This window comes from Lonchura striata, chromosome 1, assembly GCF_046129695.1.
Source record: "Lonchura striata isolate bLonStr1 chromosome 1, bLonStr1.mat, whole genome shotgun sequence".
NCBI lineage: Eukaryota > Metazoa > Chordata > Aves > Passeriformes > Estrildidae > Lonchura > Lonchura striata.
Genome location: NC_134603.1, coordinates 142,608,449 through 142,632,150, shown reverse-complemented (window position 1 = coordinate 142,632,150; position 23,702 = coordinate 142,608,449). Strand labels below are relative to the sequence as shown.

The 23,702-nt window shown below is 36.1% G+C and overlaps 1 protein-coding gene across 2 annotated transcripts in view; it reads left to right on the top strand.

The window, feature by feature from the left end:
• The window catches only part of KIF5B (kinesin family member 5B), a 33,819-nt gene extending 10,545 nt beyond the window's left edge, over positions 1–23,274 (top strand). Inside the window, exons 6-26 of one of the 2 annotated variants that reach the window (XM_031503806.2) lie at positions 34–89; positions 201–288; positions 1,686–1,810; positions 3,278–3,382; positions 3,777–3,922; positions 5,679–5,827; positions 7,149–7,342; positions 8,276–8,344; positions 9,452–9,658; positions 11,417–11,560; positions 12,215–12,400; positions 13,201–13,318; positions 13,708–13,769; positions 13,883–13,992; positions 14,169–14,270; positions 16,254–16,314; positions 16,425–16,496; positions 16,670–16,774; positions 17,274–17,490; positions 19,185–19,314; positions 20,715–23,274. In XM_031503806.2, coding sequence (XP_031359666.1) covers positions 34–89; positions 201–288; positions 1,686–1,810; positions 3,278–3,382; positions 3,777–3,922; positions 5,679–5,827; positions 7,149–7,342; positions 8,276–8,344; positions 9,452–9,658; positions 11,417–11,560; positions 12,215–12,400; positions 13,201–13,318; positions 13,708–13,769; positions 13,883–13,992; positions 14,169–14,270; positions 16,254–16,314; positions 16,425–16,496; positions 16,670–16,774; positions 17,274–17,490; positions 19,185–19,314; positions 20,715–20,721 — 2,453 coding nt within the window. In that variant the 3' untranslated portion in view covers positions 20,722–23,274. Of the gene's footprint in view, positions 1–33; positions 90–200; positions 289–1,685; positions 1,811–3,277; positions 3,383–3,776; positions 3,923–5,678; positions 5,828–7,148; positions 7,343–8,275; positions 8,345–9,451; positions 9,659–11,416; positions 11,561–12,211; positions 12,401–13,200; positions 13,319–13,707; positions 13,770–13,882; positions 13,993–14,168; positions 14,271–16,253; positions 16,315–16,424; positions 16,497–16,669; positions 16,775–17,273; positions 17,491–19,184; positions 19,315–20,714 lie in introns of both variants that reach the window. The other variant, XM_021542972.2, reaches the window with a different exon arrangement.
• Positions 23,275–23,702: the final 428 nt, after the last annotated feature.

Below are 23,702 nucleotides of genomic sequence, written 5' to 3'. Positions count from 1 at the left end.
TTTGCCTTAACTTTGGAATGCTTTCTCTTCCAGTTTCAAAGACCAATCTTTCTGTTCATGAGGACAAAAATAGAGTTCCCTATGTAAAGGTGAGCATCAGTCTGATGTATTTTCATCTTTCACTCCTCTAGTGTGCACCACTTACTTGTGTCTTGTTTACGTGGTGTTATTTTTCACAATCCTTCCTTTTTCTTTCAAAGGGTTGCACAGAGCGTTTTGTATGTAGTCCAGAAGAAGTAATGGATACTATAGATGAAGGAAAATCAAACCGACACGTAGCAGTTACAAGTAAGTGTCATCTTCTGTTTCCTTTTAGCAATTTATTAATTTGCTTCTGGTATTGCCTTTAAAAAGTAGGTGAGGCACAGATAGCAAGCTAAACAATTCAGGTGTTTGAAAGGGTCTGGCATAAGCAGTTTCACTTCAGAAACAAGTATTTGAGTTCATTTCTGATTAGATCAGGTTGCTCTTAGACTGGGATTGAAAAGAGAAAGTAAGTAGTCAGTGAGGAACTATGCATCACTGGAGAAAAAGGTGTAGTTCTGCTTTAGGAATAGTGCAAAATCCCAGTTTGTGGAATTTATTTCAATTAACCTAGAAATCTGTAAGTGTGGCTTGTCTACAATTTGATCATTCTGTGGCATATTCTAAGAGCAGCTGATCAGAATTCAGACCTGCTGCAGATTTAAGCAGCATCCCAAGATTTTTTGCTGTAGCATGCAACTGAGTTGCAAGGAGCCATGCTGTAGGTGTGCAAATTCCCACAGTCGGCAGGATGTGGAAATGACAGAGGGGGTTAGAGAAGACAAGGGAAGATGTAGGTGCGTGCAAAGTAAGATTTGAGCTCTTAGCAACTGAGGTGACTGTCAGAAGTTTCAGAGCGAATTTGAGGATGTTTCACAATCTTTCTGTGTTTATTTAGTTCTTCAGGAAGAAGGATTATACAGTCATTAAGAAAATACAAACATTTTCTTCTCATTTCTTAGGTTAAGGATAAAAATAAAGAAATATGTTCCTTTTAAGGAATTTCGGTCTTGTGGTTTTGCTTCATTGCTCCTAAGTAAAAAGGTTCAAGTGGAGACTGCACAAAGAAAATTTGGATAGAATATTATTTTGTGTTCTGTGCTTCTTTAACATCAGTAAGCTGGTACTTTTAGAATTGTGAGAGATGTATACTTAAAAGGAAGAAGAAATGGCCAGATGTTCTCATTCAGATTAAATTTTTTACTGGATTAAAATAAAACTTTAAATTCAACAAGCCTTGTTTTCTCTTAGTGTTTCACAGCAGAGGAGGCAGTACAAGACCAGAATGAAAGGCTGTGGCCAGTTAAAATTTTCAGAGAAGGATTAAATAGGTTACCCTGGAAGTCTACAAAAGACTCTCCTATGAAGACCTAAATATACTTTCTCTTCTAATAAAGTAAATTAATGTGTGAAATCCATGGTTGAGAAGCTAGCAAACCTGATGAGTGAATTTATGTGATATTAAAAGGAGCCCAAGGGAAAACTGGATCTTTCTTACCCAGTTAGATTATACCATTGGTTTTGCTGCCTCTAGGTCTGCTGCTATTGAGAGATTTATACAGCTTTGTTAGCTTTGGATCTCTTGCTGCACTGTGGGGAGGTATTGTTTTAAAGGAGACTGGTTGTACAAATCTTTTTGACGTGTTTATTTTGAATTACAGATATGAATGAACACAGCTCCCGAAGTCATAGTATTTTTCTTATTAATGTAAAACAAGAGAATACTCAAACAGAACAGAAACTAAGTGGAAAACTTTACCTTGTGGACTTGGCAGGTAGTGAGAAGGTAATTATAAGTTTCTCTTTCTGCTCTGAAACAGTGTTTTTCTTTACAGTCAAGTATTTTACATTACTATAATACTGATGGTTCAGTTGTCATCTCTGAGGTATGTTAATTTTGATGTTTAAACATGGTTTCTGAATCCTAGGCTGACTTGGCTGTTAGACACTTTAACCTGATCCACATTTCTACAGGTGAGAGTTTGTAAACCTGGACTAGGGTGGGGAAAGAGGACAAAGTTCAGTTTCAGTATCTGAGAGTGCAAAAAAAAAAAAGTGTTACAGATGTATGAGTTAACCAGGTACAGGAATAAAGTTTTATGGCTGTGGAATATCTGGATTTTCCTATGTAGTGATGCCAAGTTTCTTAATTTGAAAATCTGATTAACACTGGTTGACAGCTTGCTTTCCTATATCAGTAGCTTAAAGCAGGGAAGGAAATACATACTGTAATTAGTCTTGTAAGAAGAGCTGGATTTCTGACATTCTTTTCATCTTAGATTCTGGGTTTATCCCTATCTTTGCCTCCAGTTTTTTCAGACATTTCTGCTTGCTGTTGTTTTTCCTTACATCATTGTTCTATGACCTGCTTGTTGTGTCTGATGCTATATTTATTCTGAAATGTGTTTCTTTAGTCAGTGTCTTCTTTTCTTTTAAAGAAGAGGACTGGGTTGCAGGTCTCCTTTTTCTGTAGTTCCTTTGTGTTTCAAACTTAACTTTTGTGCATTTCCCCAGTCCCTTTGAAATACTTGGGGTTTTCTAACGCCTTGTATCAGTTTATAGACAGGAAAGAAGAATTATTTAATTGTAGTCATGGTCACAGCTTGGTGGAAACAGTAAAGGAGATTTATAGAACTGTAAGTCAAATTCAGCCCTTGAGGCAAAAGAGGCAAGGTAAATATAATGGTATCAGGTCAGATTTTTTCATGTCTGTGCTACTTACTTAAGTTCCTAGAGCACTCATGTAGGTCAGATTCTGCCTCTAAAATGTGTTCTCACAGATTTATGCATGTGAGGATTTTCTGGTGTATTTTCCAGGGGTAGTAGTGGTATGTGGTTTGGGTTTTAGGGTTTGTTTTGTTAGGGTTTTTAAAGGGGAGAGGTAGTTTGGTTTTAAGGATGATTTATGGACAAACTATTTTTAATGCTTATTTACTTTTAAGGAAAAAATCTTTTTTACAGACTCTAAAAAACTTGAAGTTGTTAATTTGACAGAAATTATTAACTATGCATTTTTCTGCTACTAAAAGGTGCACTTTGCAGGGAGAATATTCACTTTAGTTAAAAACATGAGAAATATCTTCAGACACTGAGTTTTTAATGAGAAATTGATAATGAATTGGGAAAATAGTATTAAGAGTTTGCTTATGTGTACCTCATAAAGTTAGGAAGACTGAAATTACATAAGTTTTCTCTTAAATGTTGAAGGTATTTTTTGATGATGCATTTAGTAATGTCCTGAAATGTTGTATAGGTTAGTAAAACTGGAGCAGAAGGTGCTGTGCTGGATGAGGCCAAGAACATCAACAAGTCTTTGTCTGCTCTTGGAAATGTCATCTCAGCCCTGGCTGAAAGCAGTGTAAGTGTTCTCTTTTGTCTTTTTTTACTTAAAGGTTAAAAGTTTGCATCTCTGAACATACTGTGCAGAAATTCTTACCAGTCTCAGTGATATGAGCCAGTGCATTGCAGGTGGCCATTACTTTTGTACTGTATTGACAGTAAAGATTAATGAGTTGCATTTAATGCTGAGGGATCTGAGCATCATACTGAAAATTTCTTTGTGCTCTAAAGGTTACCAAACATAGGAATACAATTTTGTCATCTAATGGAACTTCAGTCTTATGATTAATTAATTAAAGTAGAATTTAATGTATTTCTAATGAGGTCATACCTAGCAAAAGTGTAGTTCATATTTCAGCAAATTAAATGTGTCTGAAAATACATGACTGATCATTTAACTTCTTCCTTGGTAGACATATGTTCCATATCGTGATAGCAAAATGACCAGAATCCTTCAAGATTCACTAGGGGGTAATTGCAGAACCACTATTGTTATTTGCTGTTCTCCATCTTCTTACAATGAATCTGAAACTAAATCTACTCTTCTGTTTGGCCAAAGGTGAGTACATGACTTAAGAGGAATAAATGCACACTGAGAAATAAATAAGTTGCTCTAAGATTCCTGAACCAAATTAATGAGAATGTTTACTTTCTTTGTGTAATTCTTCAGTGTATACATGGCTAAGTGTTGTGATCGATCTTGTCCCGTAATACATAAAAATCCTTAAACCAGCCAGGATCCTGAAGACTGTATTTTCAGGAGAAGCATATAATTTTGTTCAAATTGTGGTTTAACGTAAAATCTTGGAGGGCTACAAATACTTTCCTATCCTCTGCCCTCCCTGAAGTGAAAGAAGGTAGGAAGGGGCTCTTCCCTGGTAAGTTGAATCCTTTATTTGCCAGGAGAGCCTGTTCTCTGGTCTGTATGTAACAGTCCAGTAAACTTTGAAGTTATACTTGTGAATTCCTGTGTCGTTTTTAACTGAATTTATACATAGTTATTTCCAGTTAGGTACTTTGTTGGTAGTTTTTCTTTACCATTGTATTATTGTTGCTGCTCTGTTATACTCCAGTTCCTGACCCCTAGATTGAATCACACCATTTAGCAGAGCACATTAGAAAACCAGTCAATGTTTTGCTAGTCCATCTGGTCTTTGATGTTAGTGTACCTCTTCCACCTCAGTCCAACAAGATAGTTTCCTTCTGGTGTTCTCTGAGAAGTTCTGTATTATGGAAAATAGACCAGATTAGAAATCTGACAGAATATAAATATTGAGTGTGGAGTAATGACTGCATTCTGCACTAGTGGAGATTTTTGGTTTCCTTTTAGAAGGTAGGAGGTCTTTTCCTTTTATTATTTAGTGAATGAGCTACTGGAAAATGTCTTCCAGCTGCAGCTATGTAGTTTCACTGCCTTGTGCTCTTGATGTCTTCAGGAGTTAACAGAGTGCATTCCTGTCTCAGCCACTACAGTTAGTCCAGCATAATAATTCAACTTCCTAGGGATATCAAATTTATGCTGAAGCTCTCAGCTGTAGGAACTGAAGGCTATGTAATATTCATATAATACAAGAGAAAATCATATCTCTTTTCGTAGGAATGTCTCTCTAAGATTTTGCAGAAGGGTACTTACAGGAGTCAGTGCAGGGCAAGGGAGATGTTTAACTGCCATTAAGCTTTTTTTGGAGTGGGATATTCAGTAGTAGAAGATCAAACAGGGAAACTACTGAAATAAGTGAAGTATGGCACTATAGTGTAAACCATATGTTACTTTATGAATATGTTATCAGTGTCTGTTGTTTTGTCTCCAAACCTAATTTAATGGAATTCACCTGAAGATAGAGACTCACACTTGCCATTACCTAAGTAACTTGTAACACCTTTTTGGTTAGTGGAGATCCAGTAATGGGACTTCTGGTTGAAATGAGCTTGTTTCTTAGATAAGACAGATGGTTTGCATGCTAGAAGTGTCCTCTCCATTGAACAGTGTTTGCTAGATGTGGAATACTATGCTTTTGTTCAAAACTGTGTACAGCTGTCCTGACCTCAGTTCTTTCAGATGAAGGTATGCAGCTTAATTTTTCCAACTCAATCAGCTTGAGATTTCTCAGCTTTTTAAAAGTTGTGTTGCTCTGTCCTTTGACAGTTTTATCAATCCAATTGAAAGAATAGTAACTTGACAGGGAATAGAAATAAGGTTTTGGAAGAGATGGGAATGTTTGTTTTCACTTGTGAAATGTGAACATGTTATTTAGTAGCCTTTAATTCCTTTATTTGAAAATGAAGTTTCAGAGCTTTTTGCTTTCTCTGTGTAGAGCAAAGACCATTAAAAATACGGTCTGCGTCAATGTGGAGCTCACTGCAGAACAGTGGAAGAAAAAGTATGAGAAGGAAAAAGAGAAAAACAAGACTCTGCGTAACACCATACAGTGGCTGGAAAATGAGCTCAACAGATGGAGGAATGGTGAGAAGCAGTTATATTATTATTCTGCAAACTTTAGACAAGCCAACACACACTGAAATAGGCTTCAGGCTACCAGATATAGCTAAGAGCACTATGCAAGGCAGTAATAAGGATGTTAAAGCTACAGTAGTAAGTCAGCTTTGGAACATGATATTTTTTTGCTTTATTGCAGCTGAAATAACTTCTGATAATCAGGTTATGACCAAAATGTCTGAAGGTGTATTCCTTTTACATTGTTCAACACTTGGTTTTCTAGCAGGACTAGAGTTACTTACATTCAAAAAAATTTATTTTGGGGGATAAACTGATATTATTTGTAAGTGCAGAAACTAAGTAAAATGTTTCCTCTCTTTTGGTTTTCTGATTCAAAACAATATCACAAGATCTTGCCCTCATTTAAAACTCAAACATGTGAATAGACAAAAAACTCACTCGAACCCCAAAGTTGCTGACAGTGCCAAATACGTGCTTGTTAATTCTTCCTGAATTATTAACTTCTTATCAGTTCAAGTTGCTGGCAAAATGCAAGTTAATAGTGAAGCCATAAATTCAGGATAAGAGAACATAGGTCATACAGATATACTCTGGAGTTTCACAACTGTAAAAGATGATTTTGCAATCTGACAACTGCACCACATCCTGATACAAATCTAATAAAAAATGGGTTTGCTGAAATATGTTTGGTAGGATGTGGGGTTATTTTGATTTTTGTTGGGGTTTTTTTATTGTTTCATAGAGCTGATATGAGGCCACACCTGAAATGTCAACTTTCTGAATGAACTATACCTAACATGAGATACTGGAGTGTTGAAAAGAGCCTATACTTTGCAAGGACTGCATAAAATGTTTTGAATAAAGCACTAAGGAATTTAGTTTAATTTACCAGAGAAGTGCCTTGGCATGTTCTGTCCTCTGTGAAGTTAGTGTTCTCATCAGAATAATCTTCATGAAAATAAAAGGATAAAAGTGTAACTGAAAATATTTTAGATTAGAAGCAGAGCAATGTAAAAGTAAATGTGGCTACCTTGTAAAACAGTGCCAAGGGAGAGAGAGAGTGTTATGTCTCCTGGGAAAGTTAGGTGACTTTCTAGAAGACAATATTTGATGAGTAATTTGGAGCTCATAGCAGAGTAACTGGGTGAAATACAATGTTTTGTGGTAAGCAGGAAATAGTTTGAATGATCTAATGGTCTTTTTTTTTTTGCCAAGTAATCAGTTGAACTCATTAATTACTGTTAGTAGGAAATATGCAATAACTTTTAAGGGTAATTTTGTGGGAAGTATGTCATGGCTAACTACTAAAATTAAACTTACTTTTAAGGGGAGACTGTACCAGTTGATGAACAGTTTGACAAGGAGAAGGCAAACTTAGAAGCTTTTGCAGTGGACAAGGATATTACTGTTATTAATGATAAACCAGCTACCACAATTGGAGTAACTGGCAATTTCACTGATGCTGAGAGAAGGAAATGTGAGGAAGAAATTGCCAAACTTTACAAACAACTGGATGACAAGGTATGCCATTCTTACTTAATGTAAGATCTCTTGAAAATGTCTTGAATTATATTATTGTATAATATATCTTCAGCATTCTCAAGAGGAGAAGCGAAGGGGCAGGTACAGATTTCTTCTCTCTTGTGACCTGAGGGGGAGTGGCCGGAAGTTGTGTCAGGGGATGTTTAGTTTGGATATTAGAAAAGGTCCTTCATGCAGAGGGAGGTTGAGCACTGAAACAGGCTCCCCAGGGAAGTGTTCACAGCACCAAACCTGACAGAGTTCCAGAAGCTTTTGGGTAATGCTCTTGGGCACAGGGTGTGACTCTCAGGGTGTCCTGCACAGGGCTGAGAGTTGGACTTGATGAGCCTGATGGGTCCCTTCCAACTCATCTTATTCTGTGATTCTGTGTTTAATTTGTCAATATTGTTTTGTTAGCTTAGCTTAAGTATTTGCTGAGAGTGCTTCCTCTTAATTCTGATTAAGAGAAATCAAAGTTGCCTTATCTGGTGCTAAGGGATTGTTGTTTGTTAGCTGGAAAACAATAAATGTGGGAAAATTACTCATTTGAAGACAAAATTTTTCTCTCCATGTTTTGGATATTTTAATTGAAATAAATAATCTCAAATTTAAGCAGTAGTCCTGTATTTGAATAGAAAAATATTTTAATTAAATATTAATTATTCCTAGGAAGTTAGAACATCTTAGAAAAGACTTGCACAGGTATAAGACTTTTATCTCTGAGGCATGGGGTATTACACATACATGCCAGTTAGGAGCCTAATGAATCAACCACTGAAAAGAACTGGTTTTTACTTTTATTGCTTTGTTGTGTGATTACCTTGTAATAGGGAAAGGTTAGATACCTAATGTCTGCTGTCTGCAGTCTCATAGATTACTTTTTTCTGACTGGTATTTGTCAGTTTAATGAACACAGTCTTATCTCAACTACAGGATGAAGAAATTAATCAGCAGAGTCAACTAGTAGAAAAACTGAAGACCCAGATGTTGGATCAGGAAGAGGTGGGTTTTGCTCTTGCATCTCTATTTTATTTTCATTTGTCTTTCTTTTAATGAAATTGGTGGTGTTTGGAATAGGTCTCAGTTTATGACCAGGGAGGAGAATGACAGCTTACTACTGCACAATAGTTCTCTTCTGTGCCTTATCTAAATGCTCTGCCTGTTCATTCCTCCCACCTACACTGTGCTGATGGCCAAACTTAAACCAGCTTTACTTGGATCTTAAGTACCCATTAAGATTGAAAGAATTGAAGTATTTTATGCAAAGACAGCCACAGTCTTCCCTATGCAAAGTTAGCAGGTTGTCAGAGCTGAAGGTAACTTGATTTAATGTAAGAAATCTGTTCTAAGGTTTGCTTCTGGTCAGTTGCTGTACAGAGAGAGAAGGAAGAGGAGGAAAATGTATTGGCTCATAATGAAAGAGGAAATATCTATGTGTTAATTCAGACCATACTTGCTGGCATATTCAAATTATTTGTATGCATATGTTGCCAAGGATGTAAATTAATGAGGGTAAATTTCTATTAACAATGAAAATTTAATTTAGTAAAAATATAGGAAATTATTTCTCTATAACACAAAAGTTTTAAAAAATGGTAATCCTTGTGTACATACTCAGAGGGAAATGGGCCAAGGAGTAGGGAAGTTGGAGCTACTGTTGAATCTAATTTAAATAAATAAATCTGTTTTTCTAGCAATTGTACCCTTTGTCTAGTTACTCTTCAGCAGCTAACAGTGTTAAAATGCTGGAAGTTTAGTCCCTAGACTGTTGATAATTTCAGACTCATGAGTAGTGTTCAGTGGCTTGAGAATTTGCAATGTTCTGTGTGCATTTCTAGTTGCTACTCCTATACGTCTTCATTTGTAATCAATTCCATTTTTAAGATGTTTAAAAACTTAAAGAACTGTGAATATAGATTGTGAATTTAGTTGTTCATTATATTATGTTATTATGTTCTTGGAATCCTTACTGCATGAAGCTAGTCACTTGGAATATAGATACAAGCTATTGTAGCAGCTAAAAACACTAATAAAGTTCAATATATATGTGGAATTTTCTTAATGATTATTTATTGTTGTATTTTTATTAAACCTCTGTCAATATTGCAGCTTTTGGCATCAACCAGACGGGACCAAGACAACCTGCAAGCGGAGTTGAATCGCCTTCAGGCTGAAAATGATGCTTCTAAAGAGGAAGTGAAAGAGGTGTTACAAGCCCTTGAAGAATTAGCTGTCAACTATGATCAGAAGTCTCAGGAAGTAGAAGATAAAGCAAAGGAATATGAACTGCTTAGTGATGAACTCAATCAAAAATCGGTATGAAATTGGGATAAGAAATTACTGACAATCTTCAGTGTGACTTTCTTGCCTTACCTGTACTTTTAAAGTCATTTGAAAGTATATCACAAGGGAAAATGAGATCCTAAGTCTAAAACTTACTTGGTTTTTGCAGCAATCTGTAAGCTTAAGAAAAAATGTATGGTGATTATTGACCTTGATAGTGCTTGTCTTTTTAATGCCTGTGGCATTTTACTACCTGAAGAGTGTTCAGAAATGTCCTAGGTGTCAAAACTTAACACTTTCCTTTCATGCTGGTTTTGTTTTTCTTTCTGGTGCAGTTGGAGAAATCCCAGCTTAAGAATCTGCTTCTTCCAATCTTGAAGTTGCAGTGATCATGCTGCAGTTTTTCTTGAAAGGAATATGTATTTGCCTGCTGTGTGTTTGGAGTGTGAGATGACTTACCTTGATGCCTTGAAAAATAAGCAGTTTGGTTTACTTTCTGAAAGGAATAGTTGGGGAGATATCCCACAAGATAACCCTTGTTAAAATACAGATGCAGTATCAGTCTCACAGGCTACTGTGCACCTCCTTACATACATGCAAAGTTTCTGAATGGACAGTTTTGGTAGCCAGTTATTTGGCATCCTCAATCAGTTTTAAGCAGTCAGTACTCTACCTGTGGTCCTAAAATTCTAAGTAGTGGAAAGGATCAGATATTTGCTGGCATTGCAGACAATATTAATGTCACAAGTCTCATTCTTCTCTGTTCTTGAAGATGATAATAAGAGGGTCTGGGTCTTCTAGTGGCTGTGGCTTTCAACTTTCAGTTAGTAAGTTTTGACTTGGTAGAACACTAGTGATGTAATTGAAGTTCACAAGATCATGAAACTTCTCTTTAAACTTCTGAATATTCTAAGCTGAATAATCTTTACTGATAACTTACATTGCTTGAAGATTGGCCGAAAGTCAGAGAATTATGAAAGTCAGAGTCTTAGGAGCAGCATTTAAAATCTGTTGGAGTAGGCTTGCTTTGTGTGTGTGTATGATTCTGAAGTGTATGGGGTTTTTTTGCTGGTTTTTCTTATTTGCTTTATTGATGTAATTTTGCTTATAGGTACTAAAAGGTGTAGGTACTAAAAGTTATTAATGACATCCATTGAATGTCATTAATAACTCAATCTGCAAGAAAGCATCTGCTCAGAGGTGTCATAAAATTAAGACATCCCAATCTGGCACTGCTAACCCATGCAGTAACCATCCTTTGACATCTCTGCCTGAAACTTTTCTGCTGTAAAACTTCTAGTGTTTTTTAAAACTCGACAGCAAACAGCAGACTCTTGAGCATACAAGCTGCTGAGCTGCAGATACTGTAACCACAGCAGCTCAGACCAGCTGAAAAAGTGCTCAAGAATAAGAGTTATGATTATGAAATATCAGTACTGGAAGAGTATTCTCATTTTTTGATTTGCAAGTAGGGTTAAGAGCTCTGCAGATAGAGCTGAAATTGTTTTCATTTATCAAAATAGGGTGTAAAGTGTTTGACTTGCTGTCCATTTACCTTTTTTCTATATATGTGATTCCCTGCAATATTTAATTGTATGTAACTCTAAATGCTGTTTTACAGTGTTAGCACTAATTTTGCTGCAGAATTTTAAGATCTTGAGTTGAAGATCTCTGTCCCCAGTACTTTTTAGCTCTTTCAGAAAAAATACTGGTTCTTTGTAAATAGTATGAAGCTAGTTCCAAGAAAAAGAGTGTGTTTTGTTTAATCAAGGGTAACTTGTTTTACTGTAGGTCACTTTAGCCAGTATAGATGCAGAACTTCAGAAACTGAAAGAAATGACCAACCATCAGAAGAAACGAGCAACAGAAATGATGGCCTCCTTACTAAAAGATCTTGCAGAGATTGGAATTGCAGTAGGAAATAATGATGTCAAGGTAAGAGTTAATCACTGCTGTCTTCAGTGCCATGTATTAAATGCATTGTGGATAGGTGGGGGAATTTTCTTAGTATGGTAAAAATTGCCACTATAGGAAGTTTCATCTATATTAATAATTTGGACATAAGCTTCTCCATTGCTTATATTGTGACTTAATCAGGTCCCAGACAAAATTAGATTATGCATAGATGAGGAAGAGCATGCATGATTTTTTTCTGAAGCAATGTTCTCATTCATGTTATCAAACTGCTGTATGAAGTGGTCTTAATCAACAGTATTATCTTGGAAATCTAATATTGACCTGCAGTCATGATCAGGGTGATATTTGTATTAAAAATAGCATGAGGACATGAAATAAAAGACAAGTCTAGAAGATGGCTATAGGGCAAGAATATAAGCAGTATTAGAAATCAATAGTGAATTGTATTTCCTTGTTCAAGCAACTCATTGTCCTTGTACAAACTTCTAAATCATCCATCAGAAAACTTAAATACCAAAATGTAAGGTTTTTTTTGGTTTTTTTTTTTTTCCCCTTCTGTAGTTATCAGTTGTGGCTGGGGATGTGTCTTGGGCATTAAGACGCTCCAGTGTGCTGTTAGTTCACTTTTGTTATGTGAGCTTGCTAAATGTGCTATTTCACCCTTTCCAGCAGCCTGAGGGAACTGGCATGATAGATGAAGAATTCACAGTCGCAAGACTGTACATTAGCAAAATGAAATCAGAAGTGAAAACAATGGTAAAACGTTGCAAACAGTTAGAAGGCACACAAGCTGAAAGCAATAAGAAGATGGAAGAAAATGAAAAGGAGTTGGCTGCCTGCCAGCTCCGGATCTCACAGGTAAATATTTCTCTTCAGTGCACAGTGTTCTTTATAAATTAAATTCATTAACCTGTTGGGGAAAAAAAAATTGCAGAGTTTTTTTGGCACCTAACATAAGACTCAGCTGTTTCCTTAGTACTCTCATCAGATTGGATGCTTCTAAGTAATTCAGCATGGCAGGATGTCAGAATTCCTGCCATTTATCTGTAGCCTGCTAATGCATTTGTAGCACTTGTATTAAATACTGGAGCCTGTGTGTTCTCCATCACAGGTGGCTAGTGGTCACTCTGCCTGCTAATGCCCCAAGCTGGAAGTGGGAGAGGTAATAGCAGAGTAAAATTCCAGGAGGTTTGCATAGCAGATTCAATTTATTTCTAATGTGGGAAAGGCTGTTTTAATGTGATTGTTAGAAAAGATAAGTAATGTGACTTCTAACATTAGATCTAGATACACAGTTTAATATTTCTATATGTTGTTTTTTATACAGATAATCATTTCTTTTAAAATCAAGAGATGCACATTTCAGAGCCATCTTCTAAATACAGTGGGCCTCTCTTGCCTCTGTTAGTATTTAGCATGCAAAACGTCTCTTCTCCCAGCCAAAAATGTATTTCATTCCAACCCAGAATAAAGACACTGTGTTAAAAGCTGCATTACAGATCTACTTGAGTAGTCATATTCTTCTAAGAGTCTAGCTGGGACAATTTTTGTTTTGAGACAAGGTTACTTGTTGTGTGAAAAATAAGTATGAACCGTTTATGCAGATGTAATTCCATGGTACCTAGTTCCAAAGCAAATGAATCTTTTCATTCCACAAGCATGAAGCCAAGATCAAGTCACTGACTGAATATCTTCAGAATGTGGAACAGAAAAAGAGGCAGCTGGAAGAATCTGTGGATTCTCTTAATGAAGAATTAGTTCAACTCCGAGCACAGGGTAGGACTTGCCTCCCTACACCCCACTCACCACCACCATTTGAACACTACAGTGATAAATATAAAGTGGAAAATAAATAAATTATAAATAAATATATAATAAATTATAAATATATAAATTGGTCAGTTCTGTTTAGGTTGAAAGGTAGAGCTATAGAAAGGCTTTTTGCTACTGAACGTGTAGAATTAATCCATGGTAAAACATGTTTGCTGCTTCAAAGAACTGTTATTGATAGGAGTAAAGATGTTATTAATTCAGTTAATTTTTGTGGTGGGAGGGAACTTTTTCCAAATTGTAAGGTGTTGGCAAGGGAAGGGAAACAAATATCATCATCCATGTGATTATGTAGGTACCTGGCTGAATTGTGGTTTTTGTTCTGTCCCTTCTAGAAAAGGTTCATGAGATGGAGAAAGAGCACTTAAATAAGGTTCAAACTGCAAATGAAGTCAAAGTAAGTTAATTTCATTGCTTGAAAAAGAAGAAAACCTTAACAACCCGAATTCCCACAGAGTGAAGCCTGGTGGTAACTCAGAATATTTAATACGTTCTGGTTTTTTCTAATAGCAAGCTGTGGAGCAGCAAATTCAGAGCCATCGTGAGACACATCAGAAACAAATCAGTAGCCTGAGAGATGAAGTTGATGCAAAGGAAAAGCTCATCACTGAGCTTCAAGAGTAAGTACTTGACTTTGTTTTAGTGGTGCCAAATGTCTCTGGGCTGGGCAAGTACAGAAGCACAGTACAGGGGAAGGAAGTGGTGAGAGTTTCCTGCAGAACTGTCCTTCTGTCTTCCATTATGTTACTGAATGGGCTGAGAGTTTCAGCTGATTAAATATTTACTTTGTGTTCAGCCAAAACCAGAAGATGATGCTTGAACAGGAACGGCTGAGAGTTGAGCATGAGAAGCTGAAAGCAACTGATCAGGAGAAAAGCAGAAAACTTCATGAGCTTACGTAAGTTATAATGATTCATAAAACAAATGTGTGTGTAGGGATGCTTACTCTATAAGCTAATGATCTAATATTCACTTTATAATATGCTTGTTAAAGAGGCCTTCCTGAACCTTTTTTGAAACCCTTGCATTGCATGAATACTGAAAATAAGAAGTAAAATTATGGAAGATAATAAGGCTATGACTGTGTTATGGATTGGAGTAAATAACTTTTCAATTTGCAGCTAAGTATTTATTGCATTCTTTAAGATTGCAAGAATTTTCTAACAATTCCCCTTACTCTTTTTCTAGTTCTTGTGTTCCCTTAATTTTTTTATGGTTCTTATGTGATTTAACTTCTTAGGTGGCTCTAATTGGTTTATTCTTAAAATTAAACAGTTGCATGTTTCAATGATTAACTAAATACAATGTGTTAGTGAATTAGAGACTCGAAAGTTGGTGGAAAAAATGGAATTATATTCCGCTTGCAGGTAAGTATCCAAGTTCAAGCTCAACAAGAGTTCTCAGCTTCTAGAAATCTGACCTTAACCTCCTGGAAATCTTTCTAAGTGTATCAGTTATAACCCCTTCCTGGTGCATACAAATTATCTTTACAGAAGCTAAAAATACATTCTACTTAAAAGTACTTTTTGAAAAGTTCTTTTTGGTTATGTTTAAAACACACAGTGATTTTCAGGGATTTTTATCATGAGATTTGAAGTAATCAGAGGGACCTGACTGATCTGTGCTGGTAACCAAGAAGCAATGCTTGCTATTTTTTTTTTACCTTTTTGTTTGTTTGTCCTGTTTAACTGACTGAAATTTTAACAGTGCTCTGGTATTGTGATTCCATTTTATTTTGATTTATTTATCTGCCACAATTATTACAAAACCTACAGTAACTACAGGAGGTTTTCTTGTCTTGTAAGACTTGCTATACATACCACATTATTGCTTTCTATTTCAGATTGTAGGCTCAACTACATCTAACACTGACCACTTTAAAGCACCTGCTGTATAGGAACATTTCTCTTCAAAAGATTTGCAAAGACTTCTAAAAATTGTGTTGTGTCCTCCCCCAGACTTTTTAAATCCAGTTATTTTCCATTGAATATCATAAATGTGTATGGCAAATGACAGACCAGGAACAATGCATATTATTCACTTTAATTTTTTCAATTTGAAGTTGCAGAAGATGCTGGGAACTATTTATCCAGAGACACCGGGAAAATGGATAGGATAGTGACATTTAAAATATTTTAATAGGTCAAATATTTACTCATTTAACTGTGAACAAGTAGTGAAACTGACTGAGTAAGGAGAAATTCCAAGAGGAAAAGAAGCTTTTTAAACTACTTAACAGGAGCACTACACATTTTTGGCCTTTCTATTCTAATCTCAGGTCATAAAAAGGAAAGTCCACATATGTTTCCTGTATTCTATTATCTTGGTAACTGCAGTGACGTACAGTTCTGAGTTTCCTGTGCAGAAAATGCTTTCACATTAACTGGCAAGACAGCAGCTCTGTACACTGATAATCATCAGGTTCTATTCCGGTACACTGACATTGTTGTTTACAATGCTGGTTTTGCCAATGTGTTGAGGGTGAGGTGTTAAAAAGAAGAGAAAATTTTTAATCTGGCACATGATATTTATCATCTCAGCTAGTCACAGCTAAGAACATTTGTAGGATAAGATCTCTCCAAATGTTCACTCCAAAGCTAACTCTGAGAGTCTTGTCTTTTACTATTCTAGAAGCTTATATAATTTATGCATCTGAATGTACTTGTTTGTATTCTGTATTAAAAGTACATCCCTCTTTTTCTTTTGCAACTCCCCAAGTCCCATCACCCCCATGCCATACAGATTTCTGTTGCTTACGTCTTTAAGACTTCAACCATAAGATTTTTTTCATTTGTACCATAGAGTGCTAATTACTCTAGTCCTCTAAAAAAAATTTTCTGATTTTTCTAGGATATTTCAGGAACAATTTATTCTCTTTTAGGGTTATGCAGGACAGACGGGAACAAGCGAGGCAAGATTTAAAGGGTTTGGAAGAGACTGTGGTAAGATAGTCAGAATATATTCCAAAGGAAATGTCAATATTTGTCTTTTTTTTTTTTCTTTCAGCGTTTGTTTGGGTTGGTTTTTTTTAATTTCTTGTCTTTAATTGTAGGCAAAAGAACTTCAGACTCTTCACAATCTTCGGAAGCTGTTTGTTCAAGATCTGGCTACTAGAGTGAAAAAGGTAATGTGGTGCTGTAGTTAAACCTGTTTCTGAAGATGCTGCATGAATTTCAGTTTTGAACTAAATTAGGAACTGAAGTTTATTTGGTTTAATTTTTAAGACTTGATCTTAAGTATAGAAGTTCAGGTGTGTACTCAGACTCCTGTCTCACTCCCCTGCCTTTGTTACTGCAGAGTGCTGAGATCGATTCAGATGACACAGGAGGCAGTGCTGCACAGAAACAGAAGATTTCCTTCCTTGAGAATAATCTTGAACAGCTTACAAAGGTTCACAAGCAGGTACAGTGTGACTTCATTTCAAATTTTAATGAAACTACTCCAGATCCATTATTACAGAAACAACTGTCTATTGGTCATAAAGTAACTTTTATAAGTTAATACCCATACATCTTAAGTGTGTCTCTTGATACAGGAAAACTTTAGTCTATTATTTTGTAACATAAATTAATTAGCTGTTTTAAGTGCATGTGAGCGTATAACAAAATAGCTGCACTTAGACAGGGATCCAAGCTGGTGTTAAGACTACATATATGAGTCTAAAAGCTGCTGGCCTGTCTCAGATGGAAGAGGTCTCTCTGTTGGATAGCAGATTCTTCCACAGTGACTGATTTTTCAAATTACATTCTCAATGTCACTGACCTCTGTAGATTTAGTAAAAGCTTAAGCAAAGTTAATATGGTAACCCTACTGCTTTACCTCTTTAGGGGTGAGGGGGGGTTTTCGTTAGCTCCCCCTATGAAGAGGGATACTAAGAAAATAATCGCTTCTGGTTTTGTAGCTGGTACGTGATAATGCTGATCTTCGCTGCGAACTTCCTAAACTGGAGAAGCGACTTAGAGCTACAGCTGAAAGAGTTAAAGCTTTGGAGTCTGCACTGAAGGAAGCCAAAGAGAACGCTTCTCGTGATCGCAAGCGGTACCAGCAAGAAGTAGATCGTATAAAGGAAGCTGTAAGATCCAAGAATATGGCCAGAAGAGGACATTCAGCACAAATTGGTGAGTAAAGAATCCCCTGCCTCCTAAAGCTTCATCTGTGTCCTGCTTTTTTTGTTTTGTTTTTGTGTATATGTGCATCTTTCAGTCCTCATTGAAACTGCACATATCAATATGATCTATTTTCTACTGTGAGTTATATTTTGGTTAACAGACTGTGTGTGGAGGTGGTATTTATTGTTGTTTGGTTTATTATTTTTTAAAATGGCTTTCGAAAAGGCTTACCAACCTAGAATTCTAGCCTGAATATGTTACATTTCCTAGAAGAAACAATACACCGCATGTGAGTCTTAATCGCTTAGGTGATTCCAATTCCATTCCAATTTCTAAGACTAAATAGGTATTTCAAGGAAACAAGAAAAATTAAGCCATCACCTTCAACAACAACGACGAAATTGACCTGATCTTATGAGGCAGAGGAGCAGACAGAAACCCACAATATCCGAAGATCTTTAATTACCTTTTTGGTTCTTTGTTCCAAAACATACAGTATCCACAGCCCTCTCTAGGGGAAAATAACACAGGTAGGAAGGTGGAGGCAAAATAGTCATATTCCTTTGCTCCTCCCCCTGCTATTACTCTGTCGAGTGCTGAGGACCAAGAAGGTGTGTGACCTGTGGAGAGCTTAACTGTGCACATTACACTAAAGCTGAAGAACTGAAGGACTTAAGTCATCAATACACTTCTCTTAAATGTTAATGTGACTAAAATGAGCATTGCAGTTAAATTTTGCTCATATTCCGCAGATCTGCAAAGAGCTGTTGCAAAATAGTTTTTTGGTCACACGAAGTGGCAGCTTGCAGACAGGTGCTTTTTTGTCTTAATTTTCTCTCAAGTGGTCTCCAAGAAGACAAACAATTCTGTGGTGGCCTCACCTGAGGTGTACAGCCTCTTGTGATTAAATGTCTAGATGAACTAGTCATGTCTTCCTGAAGGTCAATTTCCTATAAGGCAGTAATTGAGAAGTGTTTCTCTGCTGCAACTGCTACCTGTAGGTTCTTTTTTGCCTGCTGAAATTTTAAGTGCTTCCATTTAATATTACAGAATTTTGTGAAGTCCTATGCATACATTATGTGTGTTCTGTTAAGAGCTAAGTGCAAAACTGATTGAAAATACAATTTACTAAGTGTATGCAGCTTATGAATGACCTGTCAAAACTACTGGATTTTTACTTTGGCTATTGAGCAAGTTTTATTTTTATGTGGTGGTAAGTTGATGAAGTAGTGTTATCTATGGAGTATTGGTACACAGAACCACCTACAGAGTGACTAGTAACTAGTGACTTTATCAATAAAGTAGATGTGGGAAGGACAGCAATTGTAATGATTCCTTACTGATACATAACTCTCAGGAATCTGTCTAGTGTTGTGTCTTATTTGAGTTCTTATTGCCCAAAAAAAAAGGATTCATAGAAGGTAATACATTAGGTGGAACAGATAATTCTTGTGAAGGTAATCTTTGTCAGAAGCTTTGCAAGCCTTAACAGGGATCAGTAATGCAAATTTTGTCTATTTTCCATAGTTTGTTGTAGTTGACACTAATCTGTTACGTTCTCAGAATGCCATCCTCTAAATTTGTTTTCTTATTCAAAGTGCATTCAATTGTGACTATTACATTTGGCTAATGATATCAGTAAATTTGAATAATCCAAGGTCTTCCTGTATATTTATTTGTAAGTCACATTTCTTGTCGTGCAGCTAAGCCTATCCGCCCTGGCCAGCATCCAGCAGCTTCTCCAACTCATCCAAGTGCAATTCGTGGTGGAGGTGCGTTCACTCAGAACAGCCAGCCAGTCGTGCTGCGCGGAGGGGGACGGCAAGACAAAGTGTAAGTTTGTCTTGTGGCATTCTGTAAAATGTGGGATCAAACTACTTTGTATTAAGTTTATTGTGGTTCATTTTGTGGCATAAAGTCACTTGAATAGTCAGATAAACTTCTTTTTACAGAGTTTTATAGCCAGTGGAATGGTATAATGTTCCCTGACTAAAGATGCTGCTGCTTTTCTTCTGAAACATGTTTGCTGTAAAATGGTAATTCTGGTGGTGTTCTGCAGGAGTAGAACAAAATGTGGAAACAATCAGCTGGGAGATGGTTACCAGTCAAAAGCGGTAGTTACTGTTTGGGAAAGGAGAGGATATTTTAAATTCTTTTGGCTTGCTAGTATCTTTTTAAATATGGTTTTCTTCAGGAAAACATTCAGCGATGAAATAAAATTTACCATATTTTCACATGTTATTTATTTGCTTTTCTTACTGTGTTTGCACACTGCTTCATGTGTCAGTGATTTGGAATTATTTAACAGAAGAATTCATGTCCTCATCCAGTAAACTTAAAATGTTAGCCTAGCTAAAATACCGTTACAGTAATTGATATTAAATGTGCACTTACTTTAAAACATCTCTAATCTCCAAAGTAATTACATGTTGCATGGTATTTAATATGTTTAAGTTGCTTTATAGAATCATGTCTCTTTTTAATTAATATCTGCTTTATGGTTGATTGATCTGTTGTTCACCTAACAGTAATGCTGTACTTAATATTCTCTGTTGTCATCTTCACTTTTGAATGTGTCTATAAATGTCTTGTAGACATTCCCTTAGTTAATTATCTGCATCTTCAGTTTGAAATAGTTGTAAAATGGGGTGGGGTGCTTGAAATCTGAGTGCTCTTCTTCTGAAGGGCTCCAGAACAGCTTATGTGAATCTTATTTCTATTTATTTCTTTTCATTAGCTGACTGACTTTTCCAACCTTTCTCTCCAATTCAGAGAAAACTGGGCGGTAGTACTAGTCAAGGTGCCTGGTTCTGTTCAGTAATGTTTCTTAGTAAATAAGAGATTGAACTGATAGGTACATTAACCTTGAATAATATTTGCCTTGAATGAGCAAAGAGTTGCCACTAGCCAGGAATAGCAGCAAAAGTCATGGGAAATGGAACTGGACTCTTAAGTGGTTTCTGTCTGTAATGTTGGCTCCATTATTGCAGTCAAGATTGCATACCCAGTCAGTTTGTGGTTCTGTGAAATCATTGGTAGCACACAGCATTGCTTAAATTCTTTGTATGTTCTGTAATTTCTTATTTTAAAGTGGGTTTTTTATTAGCACTTATCTGAGTGGTTTAAGAACCAGGCTCTTAAGGGCCATGTAAATAGTGATATGGTCTACTGTAAATGTGAATAACTTTGCTTTTTTGTCTTAACTATGATTTTTTTTTTTTTTTCATTTGCAGTTGCTGAAAAGTAAATGCAGCATGAGGAAGATCAGATATTGTGTAGAGGGAGTCATTCCATGACAATAATCTCTCCTTTTGGGGACTGTAGGATTATTTTTTGAAAATTGTATAAATTATACCTGGCCTGTACAGCTCTTTCCCCTTCTACAAATTCTGCTAACTGATTCCCAAAAAAAAACCAACTAGAGTGCAATTTTGGCGTCTTGAAAAATGACATGTTACTTAAAGTGTAGCTCTGCTTATTACACAGTTTGTCTTTCATGTCTTAAATTTAGTCCGCACTGTGCCAAGCTGAATGTACGTTGAGAAAAATCTTAGTTCAAATTTTCTAGCTTAATTTGTGTACATCTTATTGTCTTAGGGAACGTGCAACAGTGTTTAAATATACTTTCATTTTTATCACTTCACATAACACTACATGTCCCACTGAGTTAGGGCGGCACTGTACCTTACAGTTTTCTTTTGGAATGCTGCATAGAGCATTGGAAGTAACTGTGTGTGTATGGTGTGAGGATCCTGAAGTGCTGCCACAGCTGCCTGAGGCACCGCGACACCGCCGGCCTAAAGAGTTGGGAATGAACAAGGCTCTGTAACTGTTATCTCCTCCCGTGCCCGGCCACCGGGTGACTTAGAATTAAATACTGTACAGTAATAAGAGTAAACCCGAGTTTACAGAAAAGACTTTGGCAATGGATTATCCCATCTGTCCTGTTCCTGGTTCTGCACACAGTACAGTCTGGTGGAGTGAAAACATTCTGCTTCATTCTGATGAGCCTTTCTGTCCATTTGTCTATATCCGTGATAGTTCACTTTCACTATTTTGTAATAGTGAAATGAGGGCAATCTGAACTGTAAAGTTATATTCCACTACATAGAGTACTGGAATTTTTGACTAAAATTTTAATTTTAGGTTTAAAAAGCCTTTTTCAGCAACAGGCCAGTGAATTCAGACACATAAATAAAGGACACAACTTTTTAAAACTGATGTATCCTGAAATGCCAGAGGCATGTGTTTAAAATAACAATAAAATAAAGTGCTACCCTGAATTGTATTTGTAATTCATTTGTAAGTAGGTATATGAAATGTCCAAAGTAGTAGTTGTTGAATATTTTTCTTCTCTTTGCAATAAAGTCCTGTAAAGTGGCTAACAAAGTGAAACGTGGGGGTTTGACTTTTTTTTTTTTATTTGTTTGTTTAGAGCCCCAGTACTCTCACTGAGCTGAATATGGGGTTTAAAGTTTTATAGTATAATTTACTTAACTTATTCATAGGGTTTAGCCACTATAATTTTTAGGACGGCCTTCTCCTGTATAGAAACTAGTTAGTTACCAGGTCTTTAAGAAAGAAGAAATTTACTATTGCTGGAAGAATGCAATGAGTTTTTCAGACCTGGTTGATACAACTTTTTGTTCTGGCTTGAGTTGTTTGCTGGGTATTCAGTTATTGTGGAAACCGTAGAAACTCTGTTCAGACAGCAAATCACTTTGAATTTTTTTATTTTAAAATAGGCAAAATATTTATATTATGATGGATTATAGTCAAATTTTAGACCTTGAACCACTTTTTTTCTATATCTACAGTAGTCTGAATTTTAGTAGTTTGATTTTTAAAGGTTGAGTGTATCAGTTGGAAATCCCACTATTTTGGAGTTTTCAGCTTTTAAGACAGTTTTTTTCACTAAGGCCGCCAAGCACTCCAAACTTGCAGTTGTTTTAGAGCACAGTTGAAGGCAGGATGCTGAGGGAAAAAAATAAAGAAACAACAAAATATTTTGAGTTAAATCTCTCATCATGGAATAAGCACTGTCCATTATCTTTCTCTGTGTGAACTACAGGTTTTCAGGCCTTCATTTGTCAATGTGCAATCATAAAAACAAAGCAACACACTCAAATGAAGCAGGATTTTTTTTCTCATGCCTGTGAATGGGGGTTTCATTCCTGTAGGTAATTGTCATGGGTTTTGGTGCTGAAAATTGCTGTGTTTAAAAAATTAGATTAAATAGTAACTAGTGTGTAGCTCCGTGTACATCACCTTTTTATATTTAAACTTTTTTTTTATTTTAAACCTTTTATGAAGTTTACCAAGAACTGCCTCTTAAAATGTAAAAAAAAGAAAAACACACAACTTTCTTTGCTTTCTGGTTTGGCTGTCATAGGTCAGCCAGACAGGACAATTACTGTATTTTGTAAATGAAAGTATTCAGTCTATACAGGGAATGTTCAACACTGCTATTTCAACTTGCAGTCTTTGAGTGGTTCTTATTCTTATGTTCCTCTAGATCATATTTTTAAAAGATGGTTTAGGATAGGAACTTGGTGAAATAATATTTATTTCTGGTGAACAACTAAATTATTTACATAACTTAAATGCTGACTCACTACTGTGTGTAACTCTAAATTTGACATGAGGACAAGTCTACCTGTGGAATCTGATTTAACTTCAGTACACTTAAGATGCATTAAAACAATTGGTTTGGGGAAGACGCCATATAGTTTTAACTTACCTGCATGCTGTAAATGTATTTGTGTTTAAATAAAGAGGAGAAAAATCTTTGAACTTCTTTGTGCATTTATTCCATTTATTATCTCTACATGTGGTCAAATGTGGTGATGCAACAATCTTGTCCAGGTGTGTTGTGTTGTGCTTGGGGCTCTCCTGAGTGTGCTGTCAGTTGTCTGTATGGTGGTGCTCAAAGCTTCGTTACCCACATTCTTGGACAGTTGTTTCCAGAATCCATGTAAACGTGGTTGGAAAGGAGTTACCATGAGTTATCACTGGCTGTGTGAACCTCTCTTTTCTTAAACTTGGGTGTCTGCTGATTTGGTGACCCTTCATTCTGGTTGAGACAGATTAATCCATTTCCAGTGTTTCTGTGCCATCTAGACTTCTGTAGGCTTCTCCTTTCAAGGGACTCATTTTCCTTTACCAATTATCTGTAATAGTTGATTCTATTTTTCTTAGTGCTATTGAACTGATGTTTATTA